Source organism: Motacilla alba, chromosome 9, assembly GCF_015832195.1.
Source record: "Motacilla alba alba isolate MOTALB_02 chromosome 9, Motacilla_alba_V1.0_pri, whole genome shotgun sequence".
In the NCBI taxonomy this organism is placed as follows: Eukaryota; Metazoa; Chordata; class Aves; order Passeriformes; family Motacillidae; genus Motacilla; species Motacilla alba.
The window spans coordinates 5,718,676-5,739,488 of NC_052024.1; the positions used below are offsets into that span (position 1 = coordinate 5,718,676).

General features: G+C 48.7%; 1 protein-coding gene across 8 annotated transcripts in view; it reads right to left on the reverse strand.

The window, feature by feature from the left end:
• Window positions 1–310: 310 nt before the first annotated feature.
• Window positions 311–20,813, reverse strand: part of MAP3K13 (mitogen-activated protein kinase kinase kinase 13) — a 73,515-nt gene continuing 53,012 nt past the window's right edge. For 7 of the 8 annotated variants that reach the window (XM_038145538.1, XM_038145542.1, XM_038145543.1 and 4 more), the window contains 13 exons: window positions 18,837–19,020; window positions 18,475–18,666; window positions 17,475–17,633; window positions 14,515–14,673; window positions 13,197–13,305; window positions 12,503–12,612; window positions 11,251–11,367; window positions 10,633–10,770; window positions 8,930–9,653; window positions 7,699–7,769; window positions 4,646–4,943; window positions 3,895–3,992; window positions 311–3,806 (listed from right to left, as the gene is read on the reverse strand). In XM_038145538.1, coding sequence (XP_038001466.1) covers window positions 3,770–3,806; window positions 3,895–3,992; window positions 4,646–4,943; window positions 7,699–7,769; window positions 8,930–9,653; window positions 10,633–10,770; window positions 11,251–11,367; window positions 12,503–12,612; window positions 13,197–13,305; window positions 14,515–14,673; window positions 17,475–17,633; window positions 18,475–18,666; window positions 18,837–19,020 — 2,396 coding nt within the window. In that variant the 3' untranslated portion in view covers window positions 311–3,769. Of the gene's footprint in view, window positions 3,993–4,645; window positions 4,944–7,698; window positions 7,770–8,929; window positions 9,654–10,632; window positions 10,771–11,250; window positions 11,368–12,502; window positions 12,613–13,196; window positions 13,306–14,514; window positions 14,674–17,474; window positions 17,634–18,474; window positions 18,667–18,836; window positions 19,021–20,813 lie in introns of all 8 variants that reach the window. The other variant, XM_038145546.1, reaches the window with a different exon arrangement.

The following is a 20,813-nucleotide window of genomic DNA, read 5'->3' on the forward strand; positions in this document are numbered from 1 at the left end:
CATGAGCAGGGACACTTCCACTATCCCAGGTTGCTCTAAGCCCCATCCAGCCTGAGAATCTTTCAGGGATCCAGGGGCAGCCACAGCTTCCCTGGGCAATCTGTGCCAGGGCCTCATTGCCCTCCTCCCCCTGGGATGATATTCTGCTCTTGGGGTTTAGGTATTTGCTCTCCATGAGGAGATCCACAGGGAGGATAAAGCAACCCCTCCTGGTATGGAAAGGGGCAGGTGGGAGACCCCAGAGCAAGGCTTCATGACATCCCAAAGTCCATGAGAACCCCTTCCCAGATCACCAGACCAGCCTGCAGCGTTGAAGTACACTGGCTTTTTATTCCATGCATTGTTTGCTTTGATAGTCATTCTTGTTTCCATCACTGTACACTGGTCAATACAAAAAAAAATCAAGTTTGTCTCAGGAATCCACAGAGCAGGGAGGAGGGGATGAACACTACTGGACAGGGCCAAGATGAAATGGGTACTTAACACGACAGTGGGGAGGGCAACATTCAGCTCTGGGAGAAAATCTAGGCTAGTGTTCAGGAGCTGTCAGCAGCCACAAGAACGGGATCAGGGTACTCGGGATGCTGGAAAGGAAACCCACAGTTTACTCCGGCCCTGGAATGCGGTGTAACTACAAGGAGTAAGCAGGCTCACCTACACCTCTCAACCCCAGACCCTGCCAGGAGAGGAAGTGCAAGGAACCGCAGCAGAGGTGCCCATACAGCGATGTGGGGACTGTGCAATCCCAGGGAGCTGTCACTAAGGAAAATCCTACATAACCCCCCCAGAACTGACAGCAACCATCCCGGGAATGTGGGGGTGCTGAGCCAGCTCTGCCCACGGGACGTGTGCAGGGGAGGCTGGGGTGGCACCTCCACAGGCAGGGCAAGGGGCTGCCCTAGTGGCATTCCCAGAGGGATGCAGGGTCAGGAGCAGCAGGAGGAGCAGCGACACTGGACTGGAACAGTGCAATGGCCCGGGGGTGTGAGAATAGAGCTAAATGTGGTAGGCTGGAGGGGGCAGCTCTGCTTGCCCAGGCTGCAGAACAGGCCAGCATGTCCCCAGGTAAGGATGGGGAAGGGTCAGCTGCATCCAGGACAGCTGGCCCAGAAGGGTCTCAAAATCCCAAACACCAAAGCTCTGCGAGCCCAGTGGAGCTTCAACCCATGGTGGAGCCTACAAAGAGACCACAGGTGCCCAAATCCCTCTGGAATCTGTTGGTCAGGGACTGGATTGCCGCAGGCCAGAGGCCCTGGGGACAGTGACAGGCCTGAGCTGGAGGCAGCTCTGCTTTGGGGCTGTTTGTGGGACTGCCCAAGGATACCAGTGCTGCCCATGGGTCTCCCAGAGCCTGCCAGGTCTGAGCAGAGTCTGTCCAGGGACACAGGGCTCGGCATCCTCTGATGGGGACACCTGATGGCAGTTCTCCACCTCTCTTTACACCACAAGGTGTTATGTGAACACAGTTCTCCACTGCTAAATTCCCACACCTTGGCCTGCGAACCCCCTCTCACACCACAACAGCAAAGCCATCTCTGGCCCTGCCGGCTCCTCCTGCCACTGGCCGAGAGACAAAGAACACTGGGGAGGAGAAACAAAAGGTGGGAAGAGAGAGGGAATGAGCCAGGAAAGAGCTGCACTCCTCTCAGGGTTCTCTGTCTCTGCCCAGAGCAGGGTGAGCAGGTCACTCCCTCTCCAGGAGCCTGTTTGGTCCTGCCCAGGTGGGCAGGTCCACTACATGGACCCACTGCCCAGGGCAACTGCCCTCCTCCCTGACATCGTTTTGGATGCTCTGGCCAGGGAACTCTCGTCACAGTTATTCACTTTGTGATCAGTTCAAAAGCCCCTCACCCCCTGACCACTCTCCTCACATTCCCACCAGTTCAGTGGCTGCCAACCATCAGCAACATGAGCAAACTGCAGCTCTGCCCACGAGGAACCTGACTGCAGCCATCCACCCCTCTCTGCGCTCTGCCCTGGAGTAACAGCATCCCTGGAAATCACGAGAGGCAGCAACTCCTGACAGCCACTGAGCCCAGCTCTGCTCCCACCCCTCTGGCGAGCAGGGAGAAGGTAACGTCACACACAGAGATTACAATTGTGCTAGCGGTGAAGCCAACCTTCTGATCTACAGAAATGATAATAAATAATAAAATAACATCATAACTTAAGATCTGTCTGTAGTCCAGCTACAAAAATTTAAAAATATGGGATAATTTAACTCATACAATACTGCTCTCTGTATAAGTAAGACATTTTCCTTCACTTTGCCATGAGGCTATAAATTACCACAGTTAAGTTCAAACCAATATTTTAACATAAAATGTAAACAAACAAAGCAACAGAAGTACCTGTCCATGGTCCATTCCTGCCGTTCACCTCTAGCTGGCCGTGCCAGCCAGCACACTGGGAAGGGCAGAGGGAGAGCTCTTGCAGGGGGACATCAACTAAGGAAGGGGGCGGAACGTGCTCTATCGTTTTGTTCTCTTTCAATATTGTTTTAGAAGAGTAGTGTTTGAAGGGAAGGCACTATGAGTTCTATCAGAAAACAAATTTTTCTCATCTGCCAATGCCTCGGCCTGTCACATACCAGTACTATCCTCACTTGCACCTGCAGAGTTTCAGCTTGGAGGAGAAACAGAGGCCTCGGGGCACACCCGAGACACAGCGGTGCCACGGCCATGTCAGGATTCCCTGCACAAGGCCTGCCATGAAGGGCAGGCAGCTGCTAATGCTTCCAAGAATGTACAGTGAATAAGGAGACAGGGCAGGGCTGATGCTCTCAGCCAGGCCAGTGATTCCCAGTCTTCCCCCTCAACACACAGCCCTCTGCTGGTTCTCGATGCTGCTGTAGGTGAGAGGCTGCTTCTCCCAGTCCACTCCAGGCGTCTCCAGCGTCCTCCCCAGAAGTGCTCGGGCTCTGCGGAATGTGCTTTCCATGCTTTGCAAGTCCTCGCTTGGACAACACTGAGTTGATTGATTTCTTTGACTGACTGAAACAGACAGGAGGTAAGAGGAGGAAGTAAACTGGGAAATGGCACACTGCATCTGAGAGAGGTTTCCCTGCTCAGCTGGAGGTTGACACTCCCAGAGTGAAGCAAGGACGGTGGTAAGAAGTGCTCTGATACCAATTCTCAAGAGGACGAGGTTAGAATACATTTGCAGGATCTCACAACAAAATGCTGATTAAAAAAAGAAACTAAAAATCCTTAAAATAAAACCCATCATTACATTCCTGGGGATGTATCGACTCAGAAGACCCTGGTTGTTAGCACCTCAGTACCAGTTTTCTCCAGGAACATGTCCACCTTCTGATTAAAAATGACCCAGCTGGTTATACTGAAAACACTTTGTTCACAGGTGACCCTACAGTCAGGTCTTTTTCTGCTTTTCCTCATTTGATAAGACTGAGTGGTTTAGTTTTCTTGATCTGTTCTCCAATCTTCAGGGCCACAAGGCCTGGTCCCCTGTGCAAGCAGCAAGAGAATCCCCCGCGTCTGTACACAAAGCTGTCCAGGCAGGACTCCCAGGATGTTTCTCCATAGTGTGCTTGCTTTCTGAACTTTTTTTTTTTTTTTGCAACAAGTCTGTGTGTCTATAAATACAATCCACTCTTTACAGTAAAAAGTGTTAAAATGTCAAAAAAATAAATATCCATGTTACAGTAACTAGATTATTCAATAAAATACATCCCTGCCATTCTTGATTGAAATGCTCAAAGAGAATTAATTTCATTTGGACATTTTCCAGAGATTCGGGTTATTGCAAATCACTCCTGGGGTGGGAAGGAGAAGCATCTTCTCTTCCTGTAAAGTGTGATGAAGGGGAATGAAGTGGAATCTCAGGGAAATCAAAATGCCAGTACCAGGAAGCTTTGGGGGAGATCTGTATTACCAAGTAGCAGAGCTGCAGGGCTTATTGGTCCTGACCGTGGCATCAGAACACTCCCCTTCAGAAGAGTCACAGTCTGATTCTCCAAACTGTGGTGGGTTCTGCAAGACAAAAGGAAAGGGGGAGACTTGAGCACCATTCCTGTACTGCACATCACCCACGCATCCCAGTCTGTCACAGCAGCCAGGCAAAGGTCACCACCTGCAGAGGAGAGTGGCACACATGGGAGAGGGCACAGCTCACGACTGCCCCACCAAAGGTCGCTTGTCTCCCCTAAGAGAGGGGACAGCACAGAAATACCTGGTCAGAGCACTCTCAAACACAGGGTTATGAGGAGATCATGCAGCAGGCTCTGCCCTACCCCTCCCAAACACTTGAAAGGCAGAGAAAGGAAGAAAGTCATCCCAGCTTTGTGAGCAAGGCTGCCGATGGATATGTCTGAGGCAGTTTACATTCACTCCATTTCATTAGGTATTTTTATGCCATATAATGCAACTGTAAATCTGATGGGTTCCCAAGATCACACTCATCTTGACCAGCACATTATGTTCAGCTTTGTTTGTGCTACTTTCCTCCGCCCACTCTTCTGCCAAGCTGGAGGAAGACTGGGTATTGCAGCAGTTCCTTTGCCACAGTACACCTACCACAGCATTTTCTAGGCAATGTTCCAACTTTCTGGCCCTTGGATTCCTTTCCATAACATTTATGCAGGTTTTTTCCACTGAGTGGAAAGACGAGGGAATAACCAACTCACCTCACAGCTGTGTTCATCTGCACAAAGTTTGCCCAGAGACATCTGAGTCTTGACCCTCCGCACGGCACACTCTTTGTCCGAAAGCCCATCCGACTGCGTGGAGATTTCAATGGGGATCTCTGGAGTCTGGGACAACATGTCCTCCAGCTTCTCGGCCAGCTCATCCTCCAGCTTGGTGGCCAGCTCATCCGGGCTGTTCGAGTGGTCGCTCGTGTTCCCCTCCTCTCCATCCGACACAGAGAAGTTCTCAGAGCTGAAGGTTGAGTAGGACTGGCAGCTACTGATGCAGCGGTGGGGTCTGCAAACAGGGAGAAGTTCAGTGTTCACCTTGGATGACAGTCACAGGGAACTTCCTGGCTGCTGTGTTCACTGCTCTGCTACACCAGGCCTTGTGGAGTGCCTTCCACGTCCTGGAGCTACAGAATTCTATCCCTTCTGAATAACATAGTTCAAGACCTGCATCTTTAAATTCATCTGTTCTTATTTGGTCCTGTCTGGTATGTCCATGTTAGCTGATCTGCCCTGGAGCATATTTTTCCTGGACAGTGCATTTTCCTAAAGTGCTAGGCTATACTGTGGTGTTCTTTTTAATATTTCTATTGATGACACGGATGAGGGTATTGAGTCTTTCATCAGTAAATTTGCAGATGACACTAAGCTGGGATCATGTGTGGATCTGTTGGAAGGTAGGAGGGCTCTGCAGGGAGATCTGGAATGGTTGGATGGATGGGCAGAGTCCAATAAGATGAAGTTTAATAAATCCAAGTGCCCAGTCCTGCATTTTGGCCACAATAACCCCCTGCAAAGCTATAGGTTTGGGATGGTGTGGCTGGACAGTGCCCAGGCAGAAAGGGGCCTGGGGGTACTGATCAACAGCTGGCTGATCATGAGCCAGCAGTGTGCCCTGGTGGCCAAGAAGGCCAGTGGCTCCTGGCCTGGATCAGGAATGGTGTGGCCAGCAGGAGCAGGGAGGTCATTCTTCCCCTGTACGTGGCACTGGAGAGGCCACACCTGGGGTGCTGTGTCTAGCTCTGGCCCTTCAGTTTGGGAAGGACGTTGGGACGCACGAGTGCGCCCAGAGGAGGCAACGAGGCTGGAGAGGGGCTGGGAACACAAATCCTGTGAAGAATGAGTGAGGGAGCTGGGGGTGCTCAGTCTGGAGACAAGGAGGCTCAGAAGTGACCTTATCACTCTCTACAGCTTCCTGGAAGGTGACTGTATTCAGGTGGGGTTGGTCTCTTTTTCTAAGCAGCAACTGACAGAACAAGAGGACACAGTCTCAAGCTGCACCAAGGGTAAAAATTAGGTTGGATGTTAGGAAAAAGTTTTTTACAGAAAGAGTGATAAAGTACTGGAATTGTCTGCCTGGGGAGGTGGTGGAGTCACCATCCCTGGATGGGTTTAAAAAAGACTGGATGTGGCACTCAGTGCCATGGTTTAGTTGAGGTGTTAGGGCTGGGTTGGACTTGATGATCTTAAAGGTCTCTTCCAACCCAGTGATTCTGTGAGTTCAAGCTAACTCACCTGGGAATACCTGCATCACCTGGCAGCCATCCCAAAAGCCAGGCAGGATTTAGGACCATCCACTCAAGAAATAAGCTCACAGTTACTTGACCATGGAAACGGCCTTGTGCCAGGATTCAACAGCAGTGGGACAACACATCACTTGAGGGAACGTGCCAGGAGACCCACAACAGGGCATCATATACAACAGGCAACTTGTCCTCCTAATCTTCCAAGTTAGTAAATCACAGAGGAAACAACATCCCACAGGAACTGTATGAGTCACATAACTCATCCAGCCCAGCATTCTGCCGTCAACCCCAGGCAGGAAGGAATAACCTGAGAGAAGTATGAGAACAGGGTATGCAGACTGAGCCTGCTTTCTCCTGGCATCTCTTCCTGGCCCGGACCATTCAGCAGATCTGACTTCCGAGCAGAAGCTCAAACCCAGATGACAATGCTAACAGTCACTGATGGATCCATACTCCAGAAATTCTGCACTTACAGCTCTTCATGCTCTGATTTCCACAGCACACCTTGACAATGAGCTGCACATCTGAAAATGTTCTGGATGGAAAAAGCGCTTCCTTTGGTTGATTTTAAAGCCCTGTTTGCTTCACTGGCTGCCCCTAACATGAATGTGAAGAATCATTCCTTGTCTATTTTCTCCACATAAATTACAATTTCATGCACCTCTGGTGTTGCCTTTCCTCCTGTTAGAGAAACATTTCACATGGGTTTAATCTCCTCTTCTACGGAAACCATCCCTAACCACTCCTGTCACACTTCTCAGTACCTTTCCAAACTTTACTGTTTTTTTTACTGGGGCAATGAAGGGAACATTAGGATTTAAGCTTCAGGTGTGCTGTGGATGCACACAACAGGAGACAAGATTTATTTTCCTCTCTGCTCCTCTGAATCAAACCTTTAGCCTGTCTGCCTACTGGATCACTCCTGCACTTGAAGCAGCTGCTTTCATGAAGCTGCAGCACCAAGCCCATGATGTCCTTCCTGAGCACAGTACTGTAAATCATGCTGTTCCCCAGGCTTATGTAGGAACACTCCCCCTAAGTCTTATTTTACAGGCAACACCATCAAACTTGATCTGCTGTTGTCACTTAGCTCTGCAATCTTATCTGAATTCAGCTACAAAGGTGCTGGGCTGGAGTCTTACCCACTGCAACAACAATTAATAAACAACACTGGGGGTAGCCCACAAAGGGTTCCCACATCCACTGAGTCTGATCCTGGTGAAACAGATGCAGCAGCTCATTTGCAGAGGCAGAATAACGCTATCAAGTGTGACCAAGTCGTGCTGCAAACAGCCTGCAGGAAAGTCAGCAGGAAAGCTGGGCCAGAGAGAACATCTCAGGATGGGCTGGAACAGTGAGTGGACATGAGGGATCAGTTGAGGGTGGATGGGACACACTGAATGGGATTCTGCCCTTTTGCCAGCACCCTCATCAGTTTCAGTGCTGGTGCGCAGTGCAACGAGAAGTCTCCTCAATTTTGTCCCACCAAAGTGAGATTAGAGTGAATTCACCTTTTACCTTTGTCTACGAGGAAACTCCACTTCACTGTCAACTTCGCCCTCCTCCTCTTCTGACGACTCATCCCCGCTCTGGCAGAAAACAAGGACAAAAAGGCTGTCACTTTTGGGGAAATTCAAACATAGCTGACTCTTGGTCCTTCAGGACTAAGTCACTGCAAAACAGTGCAAAAATCTACAGGCTGCAAGAATCTAGACCAGAAAACAGCCTGTGTGTCAGCAACACTGACTCAGACACTGCCAACCAGGAGGCTGTTTCAGACAGTCTCAAGGCTGCTATTCCCAAATCTGGAGTGACTGACTGGGAAATACACTGGAGTATTTCAGCAGGTATGGAGTACAGAACGTTGCAGATTCTCACTGAAACAAATCAAGTAATGAGTATCACATGGAAACCCACATAAATTATGGAGCTGATTTGGCACTCTTGGCTTTACCCTCTTCTACCACAGTCCATCAACAGAGCAGGATGAAGGATGACAGCCTTTGCTAATGGGCTTCCCCAACTAGGAGAACTTGGGATGTGTTTCATACCTCAGTGAGCACAGAGCCTTTTATTCTCCTTCTCCTATCCAAATTTACCCTAACACTGTTGTTTTTTTACAGCCTCCTTCTATCCTATCCAACCTCTCACTGGTCAGCCCCTCATTCAGATTAAACCTTTATCTCATCCCATCCCCTTGTCTTACAAGGTCCTAGTCCCATCATGCTGAAGCCAAACCACACTATTTTCCTTGACTTTTCCAGCCAGGCTCAGTTTTCCTGCTCTTTGAACTCAGACTGGCTCTTACTTCTCTCACCACCTGGACGGCAGCAGGAGGAACAAAGAGCTGCTTCTGTGTAACTGTGCTGTAACCCCCTTTTTACTCTGGCAAAAGCTTCACAAAATACAGGAGAACTATGACTTTCAGTGTAGGGGGACAATTTCCGGCAGGTGCAGCAAAAGGGATGTCCTCAAGACCATAGCAAATGTTGAATCTTTGCCCTGAGACACAGCAGCACCACAGATTCTCAAAGAAGCTCTCACATGATATTACAGAACAATTTAAAGAATGCATTTATCCCTTCTTTTGGAGAAAGGCTTGAAAGCATTTTGAGACTGTTTCAACATCAAAAACTCAGCAAAACAAGTTGCAACTCAAACCAATTGGCGAAACCGCACGTAACAGGACCAGGCCCTACCAAAACCACGTCGTCATTCCAAACTTCAAACCCCAGTGCTCCGTCCTCACCTTTTGGAGGGATCTTGCTTTGCAGGGCAGCCCTGAGGAAGCCAAGTGCTGGGGAGTGCCCAGGGCAGACGCCGCCGGGCCCTGCTCCTCCAGCTTCTCCATGAACTGCGCGCTCTCGTAGAGGGACGCGGGGGACTGGGGGCGGCTCCCCCCCGGTTCCACAGATGCCATCTGCGCCTGGCCACCGTCCTCGTCCCTGCACTGCAGGCAGGGGTCGTAGGGATCGGCCTGGCAGCACTCCCAGCGCTCGGCCGTGCTGTCCTTGCTGTCCAGGCCGCGGCGGCAGTCGGCCTCCATGGCGGTGGAGATGAGGTCGGGGCTGGAGCCGGAGACGCGGCGCTGCGCGTGGTTGCTGAGGGGGCTGCGCAGCGCGGCCGCGGGGCCGAAGTACCGCAGGTTGTTGGCGCAGGTGGCGATGTCCTGCCCGTGGGCGTGCAGCCGCGAGTGCTGCCCGTGGGGGCTGTGGCCGGGCTGCTGCGGCGCTGCGGGGGCGTGGGGAGGGTGGGGAGGGCCGGGCTGGGGGGCGTCATCTTGCGCTGGCTGGTTTTTCAAGATCCCTGCAAATTCATTGTAGCTGCCTTTGCTGTTCCCTCGGCGGTGCCGGGGCTTGCTGCGGTACCGGCTTTTGCCACTCAGGGTTGACATCTTGGGACTTCCTGAGACTGGGGAGCCATTGGATGCTGCTTCTGTGCTGGGTATGCCCTCTGACTTCAGTAGATCCGGCCTGGGAGACAAGGAGAAGAAGTTACGTGTCAAGCCACAAACAAAGAAGTGACACCGGCCCAGAGCCAGGATGAAGAGGTAGCTGGAGCCAAAAGCACTCTGCTTCCTAAAATCTACAGGCTGCCCTCCCCTTCAGCTGCTTGACTCCTGCATTATGGTCCCTGTGATTCTCTTCACTCAACATCCTCTCCATTCAGCCCATCCTGCTCTACACTCTTGTCTTGCTGTTTTTTCCAACAGCTGTCACGCACTCTCTTTTTCCGCTCTTATTTTGATGTTCTCTCCCAAAATAGCTCGCTCTCAGGACCTTGGGGTAGAGCATGGCTCTCACTCTGTGCACGTACAATGGTGGTGATCAGGCTGCTCATCTAAGAGCCATGTGGGGATATTAATCCAGAAGTGATTATTCACTTGTAATCAGGACTAACTCCTGGAAATCCCAAAAAAAGTAAAGATGAAGACAACTCTTCTAGAAAAAAATAATCTCCCTATCTAAAAGTCATGAAAAGAGAAATAACTGAAAGGACAGCATGAATTCCCAAATCTCAAATCCCAAATTAATTCCTCAACAATGAATCCATCCTTTCTGACACCTGCCTGATTTCCACAATCCTTTGCCCTGCTTATTCCCATCCAAGTCAAGGATGATCTTGGACAGTTAGGAATTTGAGAAAACCCAAGAGATACCTCCTGTCCAAGCATCACCACCTGCTCAAAAACCACATGGACCAACAATTCATTCTTTCAACCAACACATCCTGTGATTCCATGGCTCCAGAGAGCTGCCCAGGTGGCAGGGATGGCAGGATTCATCGATTTCACCTTAAGATTATTAAACAATTATGGCTCTGACAATCAGACCAGGCTCAAGTGTGAAACCCCTTTGTCTCACCCTGCATTTCATCAGGCTCAAAGGGAAGGAACTGCCCAGTGGGAATCTACCACTGGCTCTGGCACAGGACTGGGTTGTTACTTCTCACCGTTTGGTCTGACTGCCTGGTTTATGGGAGACCCCTTTCCTCTTCATCAACTTCTCCACTGTATTGGGGTGGATGATTGGTCTGACTGGGTGGCGTTTGTAAGTCCCAGGGTACTTCTTTTCCACTGCTTGTTCCCTCCTGAAACACAGGAAAAGAAAAAAAAAAAAAACAAACATATCAGTTATCCCTCTCTCCACTTGCTGCTCCCACTGGACAGGAACTGGCTCTGCAGTGAACATGCTGCATGCCCGACTGCTCTGCTGAGAAAGCACACAGACACTTCTAAACTCCTTCTAAATTCCTTCTAAATCAGGCAGCAGGCACAAGGCCCTGGCACACAGTCCAGGAGCAGCACTGCCATTCCCCTCATGCATGGGCCAAAGGATGCCAGCACCAAATGGGAAGGTGCCTTTCTCCAAGTCAGTAACCACTGACAGTGGTCTGCAGGAATTCACTCCAAAGGGACCTCTTCCTGCTCACCAGCAATTCCCTAATCTTTGTGGTTAGTCAGGGGACACTAAACCCACAAGTGCCACTATCCAGTTCAGAAATGAAGTGCTGTTTGTGCTCTGCTGTGTGCAGACTGCCACATGCATGTCACCATTCCCAGACACGTACTTGATGAGCTCCTTCTCCCGCACCTCCAGCTGCAGCATGATAGCACTGAGCTCCATGTACAGGTTATTGGCTCGCTCCAGCTTCCTCTCGTAGTGCTCACGGATATCTAACGCATGTCTGAAAGGCACAAAAGGCTTTATTCCAGCCTGACTTCCATGGACCAAGAGAAGAGAACGAGGAAAAGTACAGGTGCTTTAGGAGAAGGCCTTTTAAAAGTCAAACTGCCAGCTGTACTGCATTGAATCCCAGATATAGCTAACAGTGAATGATGACTGATTAAAAGCCTGACACAGCAATAAATCATGGTATGGTTTAGAAAGTGTTTAACAGCCTTGAAAGTGTGGCAACACCTCTCCCTAGAAGAGCTGCAAACGCCCCACACACACCCAGGAGCCCTCTGGCCCAGCCCTGATCAGCCTGTTTGCACAGAGAAGGGGCTAAAGCAGCCTCTATAGGAACAGGAAAGAAGTCATGTGTCTGTATTTCACTAACAGCAGGGTGTCCCCACAGCTCCAGTACAGCTGAAAGATGTGGCCACCCAAAATTCCCTGGGGACAGGGAACACTGAACAACCACTGCATCAAACTCCCTGGCCAAGGGCCCCTTTGGCTCCTCAGGCTTGACACAGAACTGCTTCTTAAGAGTTTTATGTTTCTCTGTCTATTGCAAATTTGTATCACAGGATACAATTTCCCTTCTTTAAATAAACCCTCTGCTTTCATTTTTAAGCTGGTATAATCAAAATGCATTTCAGTCACTTCTCTGTAATAACGAACCCAAAGAAAGTATCAGGGCAGAGAAAGCTCGCAGCCAACCTCAGGATGGGTTTCCCACTGAGATGGATGTCTCAGCTTCAGTGCTGTTAGCACAAACACCAATTCTCAGGCAGAAATATTCCCTGGGAAACACACAAGCCTTTGCCACCCTCTCTGGAGCAAACTGTTGAGACTGCCCAAGAACACTGACAGCTCCCACTGCTTCTCCCCAGCTTCCATCAGCCAAGCAGTGCTCATGGCCTAGGCCATGCCCATGGGAATTTTGGTTTACAGGTTCACAAGGAATTTAGGCTGCCCAAATTTGTATCACCAGGAATACTGGGTCCTGTTTTGGGAACCTCAGTACAAGAGGAGAATAAAAAGACTCAGGGGCTGGAGCAGGAGGCCCTGTGAGGACAAGCTGAAGGCTTATTTAGCTGGGAAGGGAAGGCTGGATGGGAAAAGCAAACAGTACACACAAAAGACTGTGAACAGACCTCAGCTCTTCTCTCCGACGGCGAATCAATTCTTCATCCAGCCGGTGGATACAAGTTCCTTCACTTTTAATTTTCTCAAAATGTTTCTTCACTTCTTCTCTCCATTCAGCCTAGCAAAGCAATTTACTTTTAGCTATTTACAAAGAATTGTGACCTGTAGGTGCACCACAAAAAACTCCTGGGCAATGTTGTTTGTGTCTGCAGAAAATTACAGCTTTGGGTTCAGAATTTATTTTTGTTAGCTGAATTATTTTGGGTAACAACACCGCAGCACATTTAGTGCCAGCATTTTCAAATGATATTTACAATTTTGTGCTTCAAACAGAGAATTTACAACATATCTGCATTTTCTAAGAAATATTTTTTTGCATTCCTAGAGTTCTTTTTGTCCTAAGAGAAATTTTCTTTACTTTTGGCAGTGAAAATAAGTAGAAGGGTTCATAATTTTGAAAGCCCCATGATGATTCCTGTCTAGAGTGATACTCTATTTGCCCCTTGAAGCCCTGGTTCCTGCAGCAGAAATCTCAGCTTGGGAAAGTTTGGGTAAAAGATTTCCAAACGGCCATCAGGTTGCTCCTCCCCAAGAATCAAACTGAAATCATGGATCCAGACTTTCTCTACTCAGTGCACCCTCCAGAATCTGATCCTTGGAGCTAATTCCAGTACTCACAGGCTATAGCCTTTCCCCAGTTACCTGGGATTTGAAGTAGGTTTCCTGAGGAGTAGCCAGCACATCAGCAGAGGCGATGTCCAGGTGCATCAGTGTCTGCCGGAAGGACGGACGGTTCCGGGGCTTGCTCTGCCTGAAACAAAACAGGAACAGCCAGGGCTGAGGTGAGGGATGGGCACTGCCAGCCTCTCCTGCCCTTCTGGGGTGAGGGATGGGCACTGCCAGCCTCTCCTGCCCTTCTGGGGTGAGGGATGGGCACTGCCAGCCTCTCCTGCCCTTCTGGGGTGAGGGATGGGCACTGCCAGCCTCTCCTGCCCTTCTGAAAGGGTCTCACTAGATCCTATTCTCTGAACCAAGCAGCTGACAGGTTAGAGCAAAGGAGCTTTCCAGGTTTTCTCTTTTGCTGAATACACTTTAATTGTGCTAGAGGTGGTTTGTGATGAACCCTTCTGAAGAAACAAAAGAGGTGCAAATTTTAAAGACCAGAAAATGAGACTACAAAGTGAAAGATCACAGAAAAGTACAAAAACGTTTGGATTTTTGAGAAAAAGCACCAGCACTTGAGTTTCAGGACTGAATCCACCTTGCACAGGGCAAGAGCAGCTTCTGGAGCCTCCTCTCCCGTACCAACTACCTCCTTCCACTAGGTGGGGACACAAGTGTTTGTAGGAGCTCTGTTGTACCGAGCTGCACAAGCTGCCACAGCCCGACTGCTGCAGCTCAGGGTAAACAGCCCCTGGGAGAGATCCACACATGCTCTGGCCTGTTGTCCCCTCTGTGCCATGGGGCTGGTAAAACCCATGGAGTGGGAAAATGCTGGAAGACCCTATTACACTGTGTCAAGATGTAATTACAAAGACAAAGCACCAATGTGAAACCCAAGACAAAGAATTTCAACTCTAATCTGGTACATGGAGGAAACTGAAAGTATTTTCCACATCTGAAGCTGGAAAATCTGTATTCCAGACAGAAAACTCGTATTTATCTCCGTCTAGTCCAAAAGCCAGTTGCTCACAAGGGGTTTTCTGAGTGAAAAAATCTGTTCCCTTCACTCTGGATGCGGCCTCAAGGAACTTTACCCCTGCTTTCCTTCCAGCTCCTTTTGTCTTCTCACAGAGCCACCTTTTATCCCCTACTTTGCTACAGCAAAGCAACACCCTCTGTGAAGGCTCCTGAAGATGTCCTGCCGCCACAAGGAAGCAGAATCCAGAATGTTAACACTTCTTGCTCTCAGGACAAGTGTGAGAGTATCTCAGAGCCCTCTGCTCTGGGCTCCATATCCCCACCCTGACTTTTACAGGTTTTGCTGGGAGGCAGCCTGTGTGGGGTTCGGGGCTCTTACCAGGTTTGCTTCATGAGGATTTTGAAGCCATCTGGGCAGGTGGAAGGGACAGGAAGGTGGAGGCTGTTACTACCCACTCCCCAAATGATGGCTGAAGAGTCCACGTCCTTGTACGGAATCTCTCCCGTGAGCAGCTCCCACAAAACCACCCCAAATGACCTGAAGAAGAAATAAACCAGGATGAATTGAGTTCACACAGAAGCTGTTAACAGAAACATCTGGAGCTTGAAAAAACCAGTTTGTTGGCCAAAACAGGGAAATAGGGATGTCTGGTCCAAAACTGCAAGTAGGTGCAACAGTGGTTTTTAGCACACCAGGTAACTCCTCTGCTCCAGCACTGGGCAAAGCACAAAACCACACTGGTTTCCACCCACCCTTTCCTGCTACTTTGTGAGATTTTAAAGACCCTGAAAGCACATTTTCTGTATGGATTAAGTCTTGTTCCTCTTAAATGAAAAGACTCCAAAGTCTGCTCTCAGATAGACTTTGGACTGGACCTTGCTGGTAAGAACAGATGATTGACTACTGCACAGACTGACAAGTGTCTTACAGAGACAACAACAAAGGTTTTGTGGCTTTTTAACATTTCATTTTACTGGTTTTGTTTTCTTTTCCCTAACCAAAGGCTCCCTCTGCTGTTACCTGTAGGCCCAGGTAAAAGTTTCAAGGTTTGAGACTCAGCAGTACAACTACTGCAACACATAAATTAGGAAACAAATGCTACTTGCATAACTGTCAGTACCAAAAGCACAAGGTCTCATCTGATATTCCTTTTGTACTGAAGAAAGGCAGGATAAAGAAAAAAAAAATTAATTAAGAGAACTCAAGGAAAGACTCTCCCACAAGAACTGAAAGATGTAGTTAAGAAAACTCATTTTGCTTCTCTTCCTTAGTGAAGTTACCAGAAAGAACCAAAACCTTAATTTTCAACAGCAAACATTTGTTTTGTATACAGTCATCACCCAATAAAATACCAAAGAAACACCAAAGCAGTCAGTACAGAGGTAAACAAAATGCTGCTGGAGAACCACCACCACTGTTACTGCACATCAACAACTGGGCTGTGATACAGGTGAGGCACAACCATCCCTACTTCCAAGCCAGACGTGTCACCTCACTCTGTCCCATTCCTCTGTGGGACACCAACCCTGCCAAGCTGCAGACTACAGCCAGGAGAAAGGTGAGAAGGCTGTTTCTGGCTTGTACCAATATCCAGTGCTTTGATTAAGTACAGAAGAACTTCTAAGGGACAAGTTACCAGGTCTGAACAACCATCAGTCAGGAAATAAGTTACTGTAAAAAGCACTTTCAAAGCCCATAGGTTTCAAATCATGTGTAAAAAAAAAAAAAAAAAAAAGCAACAAACAAGCAGAATTTGAGTATTTCTCGCCTCAAAATCCTTTTCTGTGGGCTGCAGGAAAGCAGGGCTCCAGTAGGTTGGACAAATTACCAGGGAAAGCTCATCTGGTTTCATATTTGTTATGACTAAGAACTGACAAAGGATTTCCAAGACTCCTGATAAAATTATAGATTTATCTTTCTGCATGCTGTTAGAGATGAGAGAGAGCAGACATATAAGCAGCTCAGGAACTGTTCTCATTTGTTGGCACCATTCATGAACATAATTTTTATTCATCTTGAAGGAGGAACGGATGGCAAGGGAGAGTCTGAGCAATCACCACTGTGGTGAACTCCAGAGGAACTGGCACCAAAGAGCAACATCTCCAAGTCACTGAGGGAAGGAGCAAAGGTTTTACTGGACAGAATGTTCTGTGAAATATTCCTGCACAGAAACCACTCTAAAGGACAGAAAGCTGAAGGTGGGAATCCAGCACCACTCGTCCTCACAATCCTGTGATTCAAGGCAGGGGTTCAGCAGACAAATGCTGGGTGTATTTTCTTTCCAGAACAACCAAAGTGCTCCTCCCAGAGGAGCTGGCTGTGCTGTGACCTGGACATCCAAAATAAACACACAGGACACCATGGGCACAGGAGCAGCTGCACACCACAGGTAACATCACCTGCCCTGCAGGAAATCTTGCCCTTCAGGTCAAGCCCAGACCAGAGCTAGAACTCCAGCAGCAGTTCCTGACTCCACTGCACCCTGGACCACCCAGAGCTTTGTCCAGCAGCTCCCTGCCCTGCCAGGGAAGGGACAGCAGCTGAAGCTGAAAAGCCACAGGAAGCAAAATCCCTCCTGGCTGTAAAGCAGGAAGAAGGGCATTTGTCCTGGCTGCTGACATTTAATATGCAGAAATAATGAGGCAGAAACAGACATGCAGTTCCCTTGAGGGCTCTGAAACCTGTGGAGAGGCTTCCCAAAGGAACTCCAAGGCCCAGCCCTCTCAAGCATTTTTAATAGCACAGAGACTGAACCGTTCCTTGTGTTCCTTTGGACACAGAGCATGTTCCACAGCGATGGAAACAGGTTCCAAAACTCTTACAACCTGTGCTGGTTTCCTCTCTCTTGGATCTGGGATTGGATTCACTGGACTGTAATCCTGGGGCTGCCCATATAACAACCAGCCTGGTGTGCAGGAAGCACAAGGGGTGGGGACCAGAGCAGGGCCCCCTCCCCACAGCTCCAGCATGGCCCTGAAGAGGACCAGAAGAGATGGAAAAACCACCCTGGCTGTGGAGGCTGCTGAGGGGGCCCTGAACACAGCACTGGGAAAAAGCTCTGGGCTGGATAACATCACAGGGAAGAATTTCTGCATTTGCTTCCTGCAAGACACAGACTGCACTGAGCCTTAGCTGGAACGTGCAGGTCAGCACACCTGTGTCATTTCCCTTTCCATCAGAGCCCAGCAAAGCTCAGGGCACCAGGCAGAAGGAGAAAGGAACAGCCCACCACAGAGCAAACCATGCTCAGGCACAGGATGAGGAAAGGACATGGGAAGTGCTGGGAAACCAAGGGACTGAAGAGAAGGTGAAGGTACTTGACCATGAACACGACTCACCAGATGTCCACCTTCTCGGAGACGGGCTCGTTCCGTATCACCTCTGGGGCCATCCACGCCACTGTCCCAGCAAAGGACATTTTGGTACTTTTGTCACTGAGCTCTTTAGATGTACCAAAATCTGAAATCTTTACTGCATCTGTGTGTGTAACCAAAACACTGGAAAAAGGGAAAAAAAAGAAGTTGTCACTATTTTGTGATTTTTCTTGCACCACAACAGCCACAGGAGTAAATCCCTTCTTAATCAACCCAGCCCGCTGATGAGGCCACACTGCTCACAAGTGCAGTACAAAATAAAATATTTTGTATTTTCCCCAATAAAAGCTCTCACTCTCTTTTGGGTAGTTGTGTTTTGTGCCTTAAATGCATTTCTTAATGCTACAAGTAAAAAATCAATCTCAATAAAACTGCAAATTAACAAGTAACTGAGGATCCAGGGGCAAAGCTGTACCTTAAACTGTGCTGCAAATCATCTAAAAGCATGATCTTAATGCACTGTCACAGACTAAAGAAGTAATAAACATCTAGGGAATAAGAATATAAAGGAGCCAGAACATTTTAGTCAGAAAGCAACAGAGAAATGAGGAAGACACATTCCAGAAAACCAGGGAAATAATAGGAGAATAAGAAGGAAAGCTAAAAAGGCAGGAGGCAAGAGAATATCCCACTTTCCAAAAAGACCAGATATCGTCAGATATTAAATATTTCCTGACTGCTATTTATCATGGAACATACTAGTAAAATTTCCACTCGTTAAGTGCCAACAAGTTGCAATAATTTCACTCTCATTAGTTTTGAGTCAACGTGGGGCAAAAAATAGTAGAGCCTTTTGACCAAACTTTAAACTATTTCTCAAGAAAAGGAAAAAACAGTCCCAGCTGAGGGATTTATAAGTATCTGAGACTCACTCTGATGACCTGAAGAGCCACAACTGGGGGAAGTTTAACTTTGGTGACTTGAGGAACGCAAACTAAGGGATGTTTAAGCAGCTGAGACTCACTTTGGTGACTTGAGGTCTCGATGGATGATTTTGTGGAGGTGCAGGTAGTTCATGCCACTGGCAATCCCCGTGGACCAGTCCACCAGCAGCCGCGGGGTGACCTTCCTGCCGGCCCGCAGGACCTCGTAGAGCTGCCCGTGGGCACAGTACTCCATGATGATGCAGTAGCACGGGGCCTGGGTGCAAACTCCCCTGTCAAAGACAACACACAGTGAGGAGCAGCAGACAGACAACTGGACAGGAAGGGTGACCACCGCTTTGTCCTAGATACAGCTTAGCTCCTGGATTGTAAAAACCTTCCCAGAGAACTCGAGCGAACGGCTCTCGCCCGGACAAAGCTCCTGACAAGGGTCACAACCTACTTGAAGGCGATAATGTTGGGATGCTTGAGCTTCCGCAGGTGCTTGATGTCCGTCTCGTTCTGATCCCTCACTTTCTTGATGGCCACCTCCTCTGCCCGGAACTTGCCCAGGAACACAGCGCCCTGCGCCCCGCTGCCCAGCCACTGCAGCTCCGAGATCTCCTCGAACGGCACCTCCCACGTGTCTGGGCACAGGGGAAACAACGGGATAACGGGAAAGGTCAAGACCATGAAAACTGTCGGAGCACGCCAGGGCAGCACCACACAGTGGGCTCCTCTGGAGGGAGTAGTGACATCTTCTCCTGCACACACCGCGTGTGCTCAGCCCCAACAACCCTGTCAGCCATCTCAGCCACCTCCAGCCTGCTCATTCCCATCCTTCCAGCTTTTTCACCACCCCGCTAACCACTCGTGTGAGCCACTCCAGCTTGGCAGGCAGCAATTTACCATACCAGGGACCCTGGACTGGCAATTCTGGGACGGGATCCTCTACCCCAACACTGAACCAAGTGCATGACTCCATTGAAAAGCACAGATTAGAAGAAACATTTAACATTCACGAGTTATATAAAAATACTGAGGGTCTTTTTCACTCCCTGAAATAAACAAAAATAGGAAATGAAGTAAGAGGTGGCAGGCTGTAAAACACAGAGCAGCAACCACCAAGATAGCCAACACAAAGCACATCAACCACCAGCAGCAGGCACAGAAATAGGTCCCTCCCACACCAACATCGTGTATATCAATGTCAAACAGGCAAAACAACCTTAAGCAATTCCTCCTCTTTGGTACCCCCACACATTTTTAGGGATAGTGCTGGAGAGGTCCAGTGACACTGCATAAACTGCTTCAAGAGAGCTGCACCCATCAGAACAGAAAGCTCTGTTCCCTGTCAGTGACCTTGAAATTACCTTAAATCTCACAAACAGCAGGATAAAAGGCAGGCAACTGTTTATTTACTGTAATTCAATAAAGATCTACATTTGGAGAATAAATTATTAATCAGCAAACCAAACAAGTAACCCGCTGATTTCTGAAATAAAAGGAAGTCACACCTGTACAGATCTCTGTTTCAGATGACTACAAAGGTGTGTCCTTGTCTCATCCAGAGTCCAAGCCTTCGGGAAGTTCCCAGGGCTGCAGCTGGGATTATGCCAAAGTGTCCATTCTAGATCCTGTTATCACTGAAGGGAAACTTGTCTATCCCACCTGTCTGTGGGCTGATCTCAGATCAAAGCTTTCCCTGGGATCATTCCTGCCACAGGCAGGCAGAGGCTGCTGTCTCCTGTTGAGCGAGCGCTCCCCAGGCACGGCCATGGAAAAGCTGCTCTCCCCCAGAGCCAGACCCCAGCACTCCTCCTGCTCACTGAACTAAAAACAAAAACACTGCTCATCCCCAGCAGAAATTCCCTCCCCCTTGGCAGGGCAGAGTTCAACCCCCAGCACATGTTCCTTCCCAGACACAAGACTATTTTCCATACTCGTGGATCTGCTCGCAACTCTGAATATAAACTGGTGGCATTTAAATCTTTGGACATTTAAACACTAAAAGATTTTAAATAAAGAAAATAATTAGATAATTAATAAAATCCATTCATTCATAATTAATTAAATCAAGAAGATCTGTATTTCTATTTAATTCACATATGCATCACTTCTGAAAGGAGGTGGCAAATAGAGGTGATTTTTGTGCATGTTGATGAACAGCATTTTCATAAGGGCAATATGAAAACTATTCTGTTGTACTGAAATAGCTGTTTCTTTCACAGAATCATGGAATGGACTGGGGGGCAAGGGATCTAAAAGCCCATCCAGTCCCACCCCCACCATGGGTAGGGACACTTCCCACAATCCCAGGTTGCTCCAAGCCCTGTCCAACCTGGCCTTGGACACTTACAGGGATGCAGGGGCAGCCACAGCTGCTTTGGGCACCCTGTGCCAGGGCCTCAGCACCCTCAGAGGGAAGAATTTCTCCCAA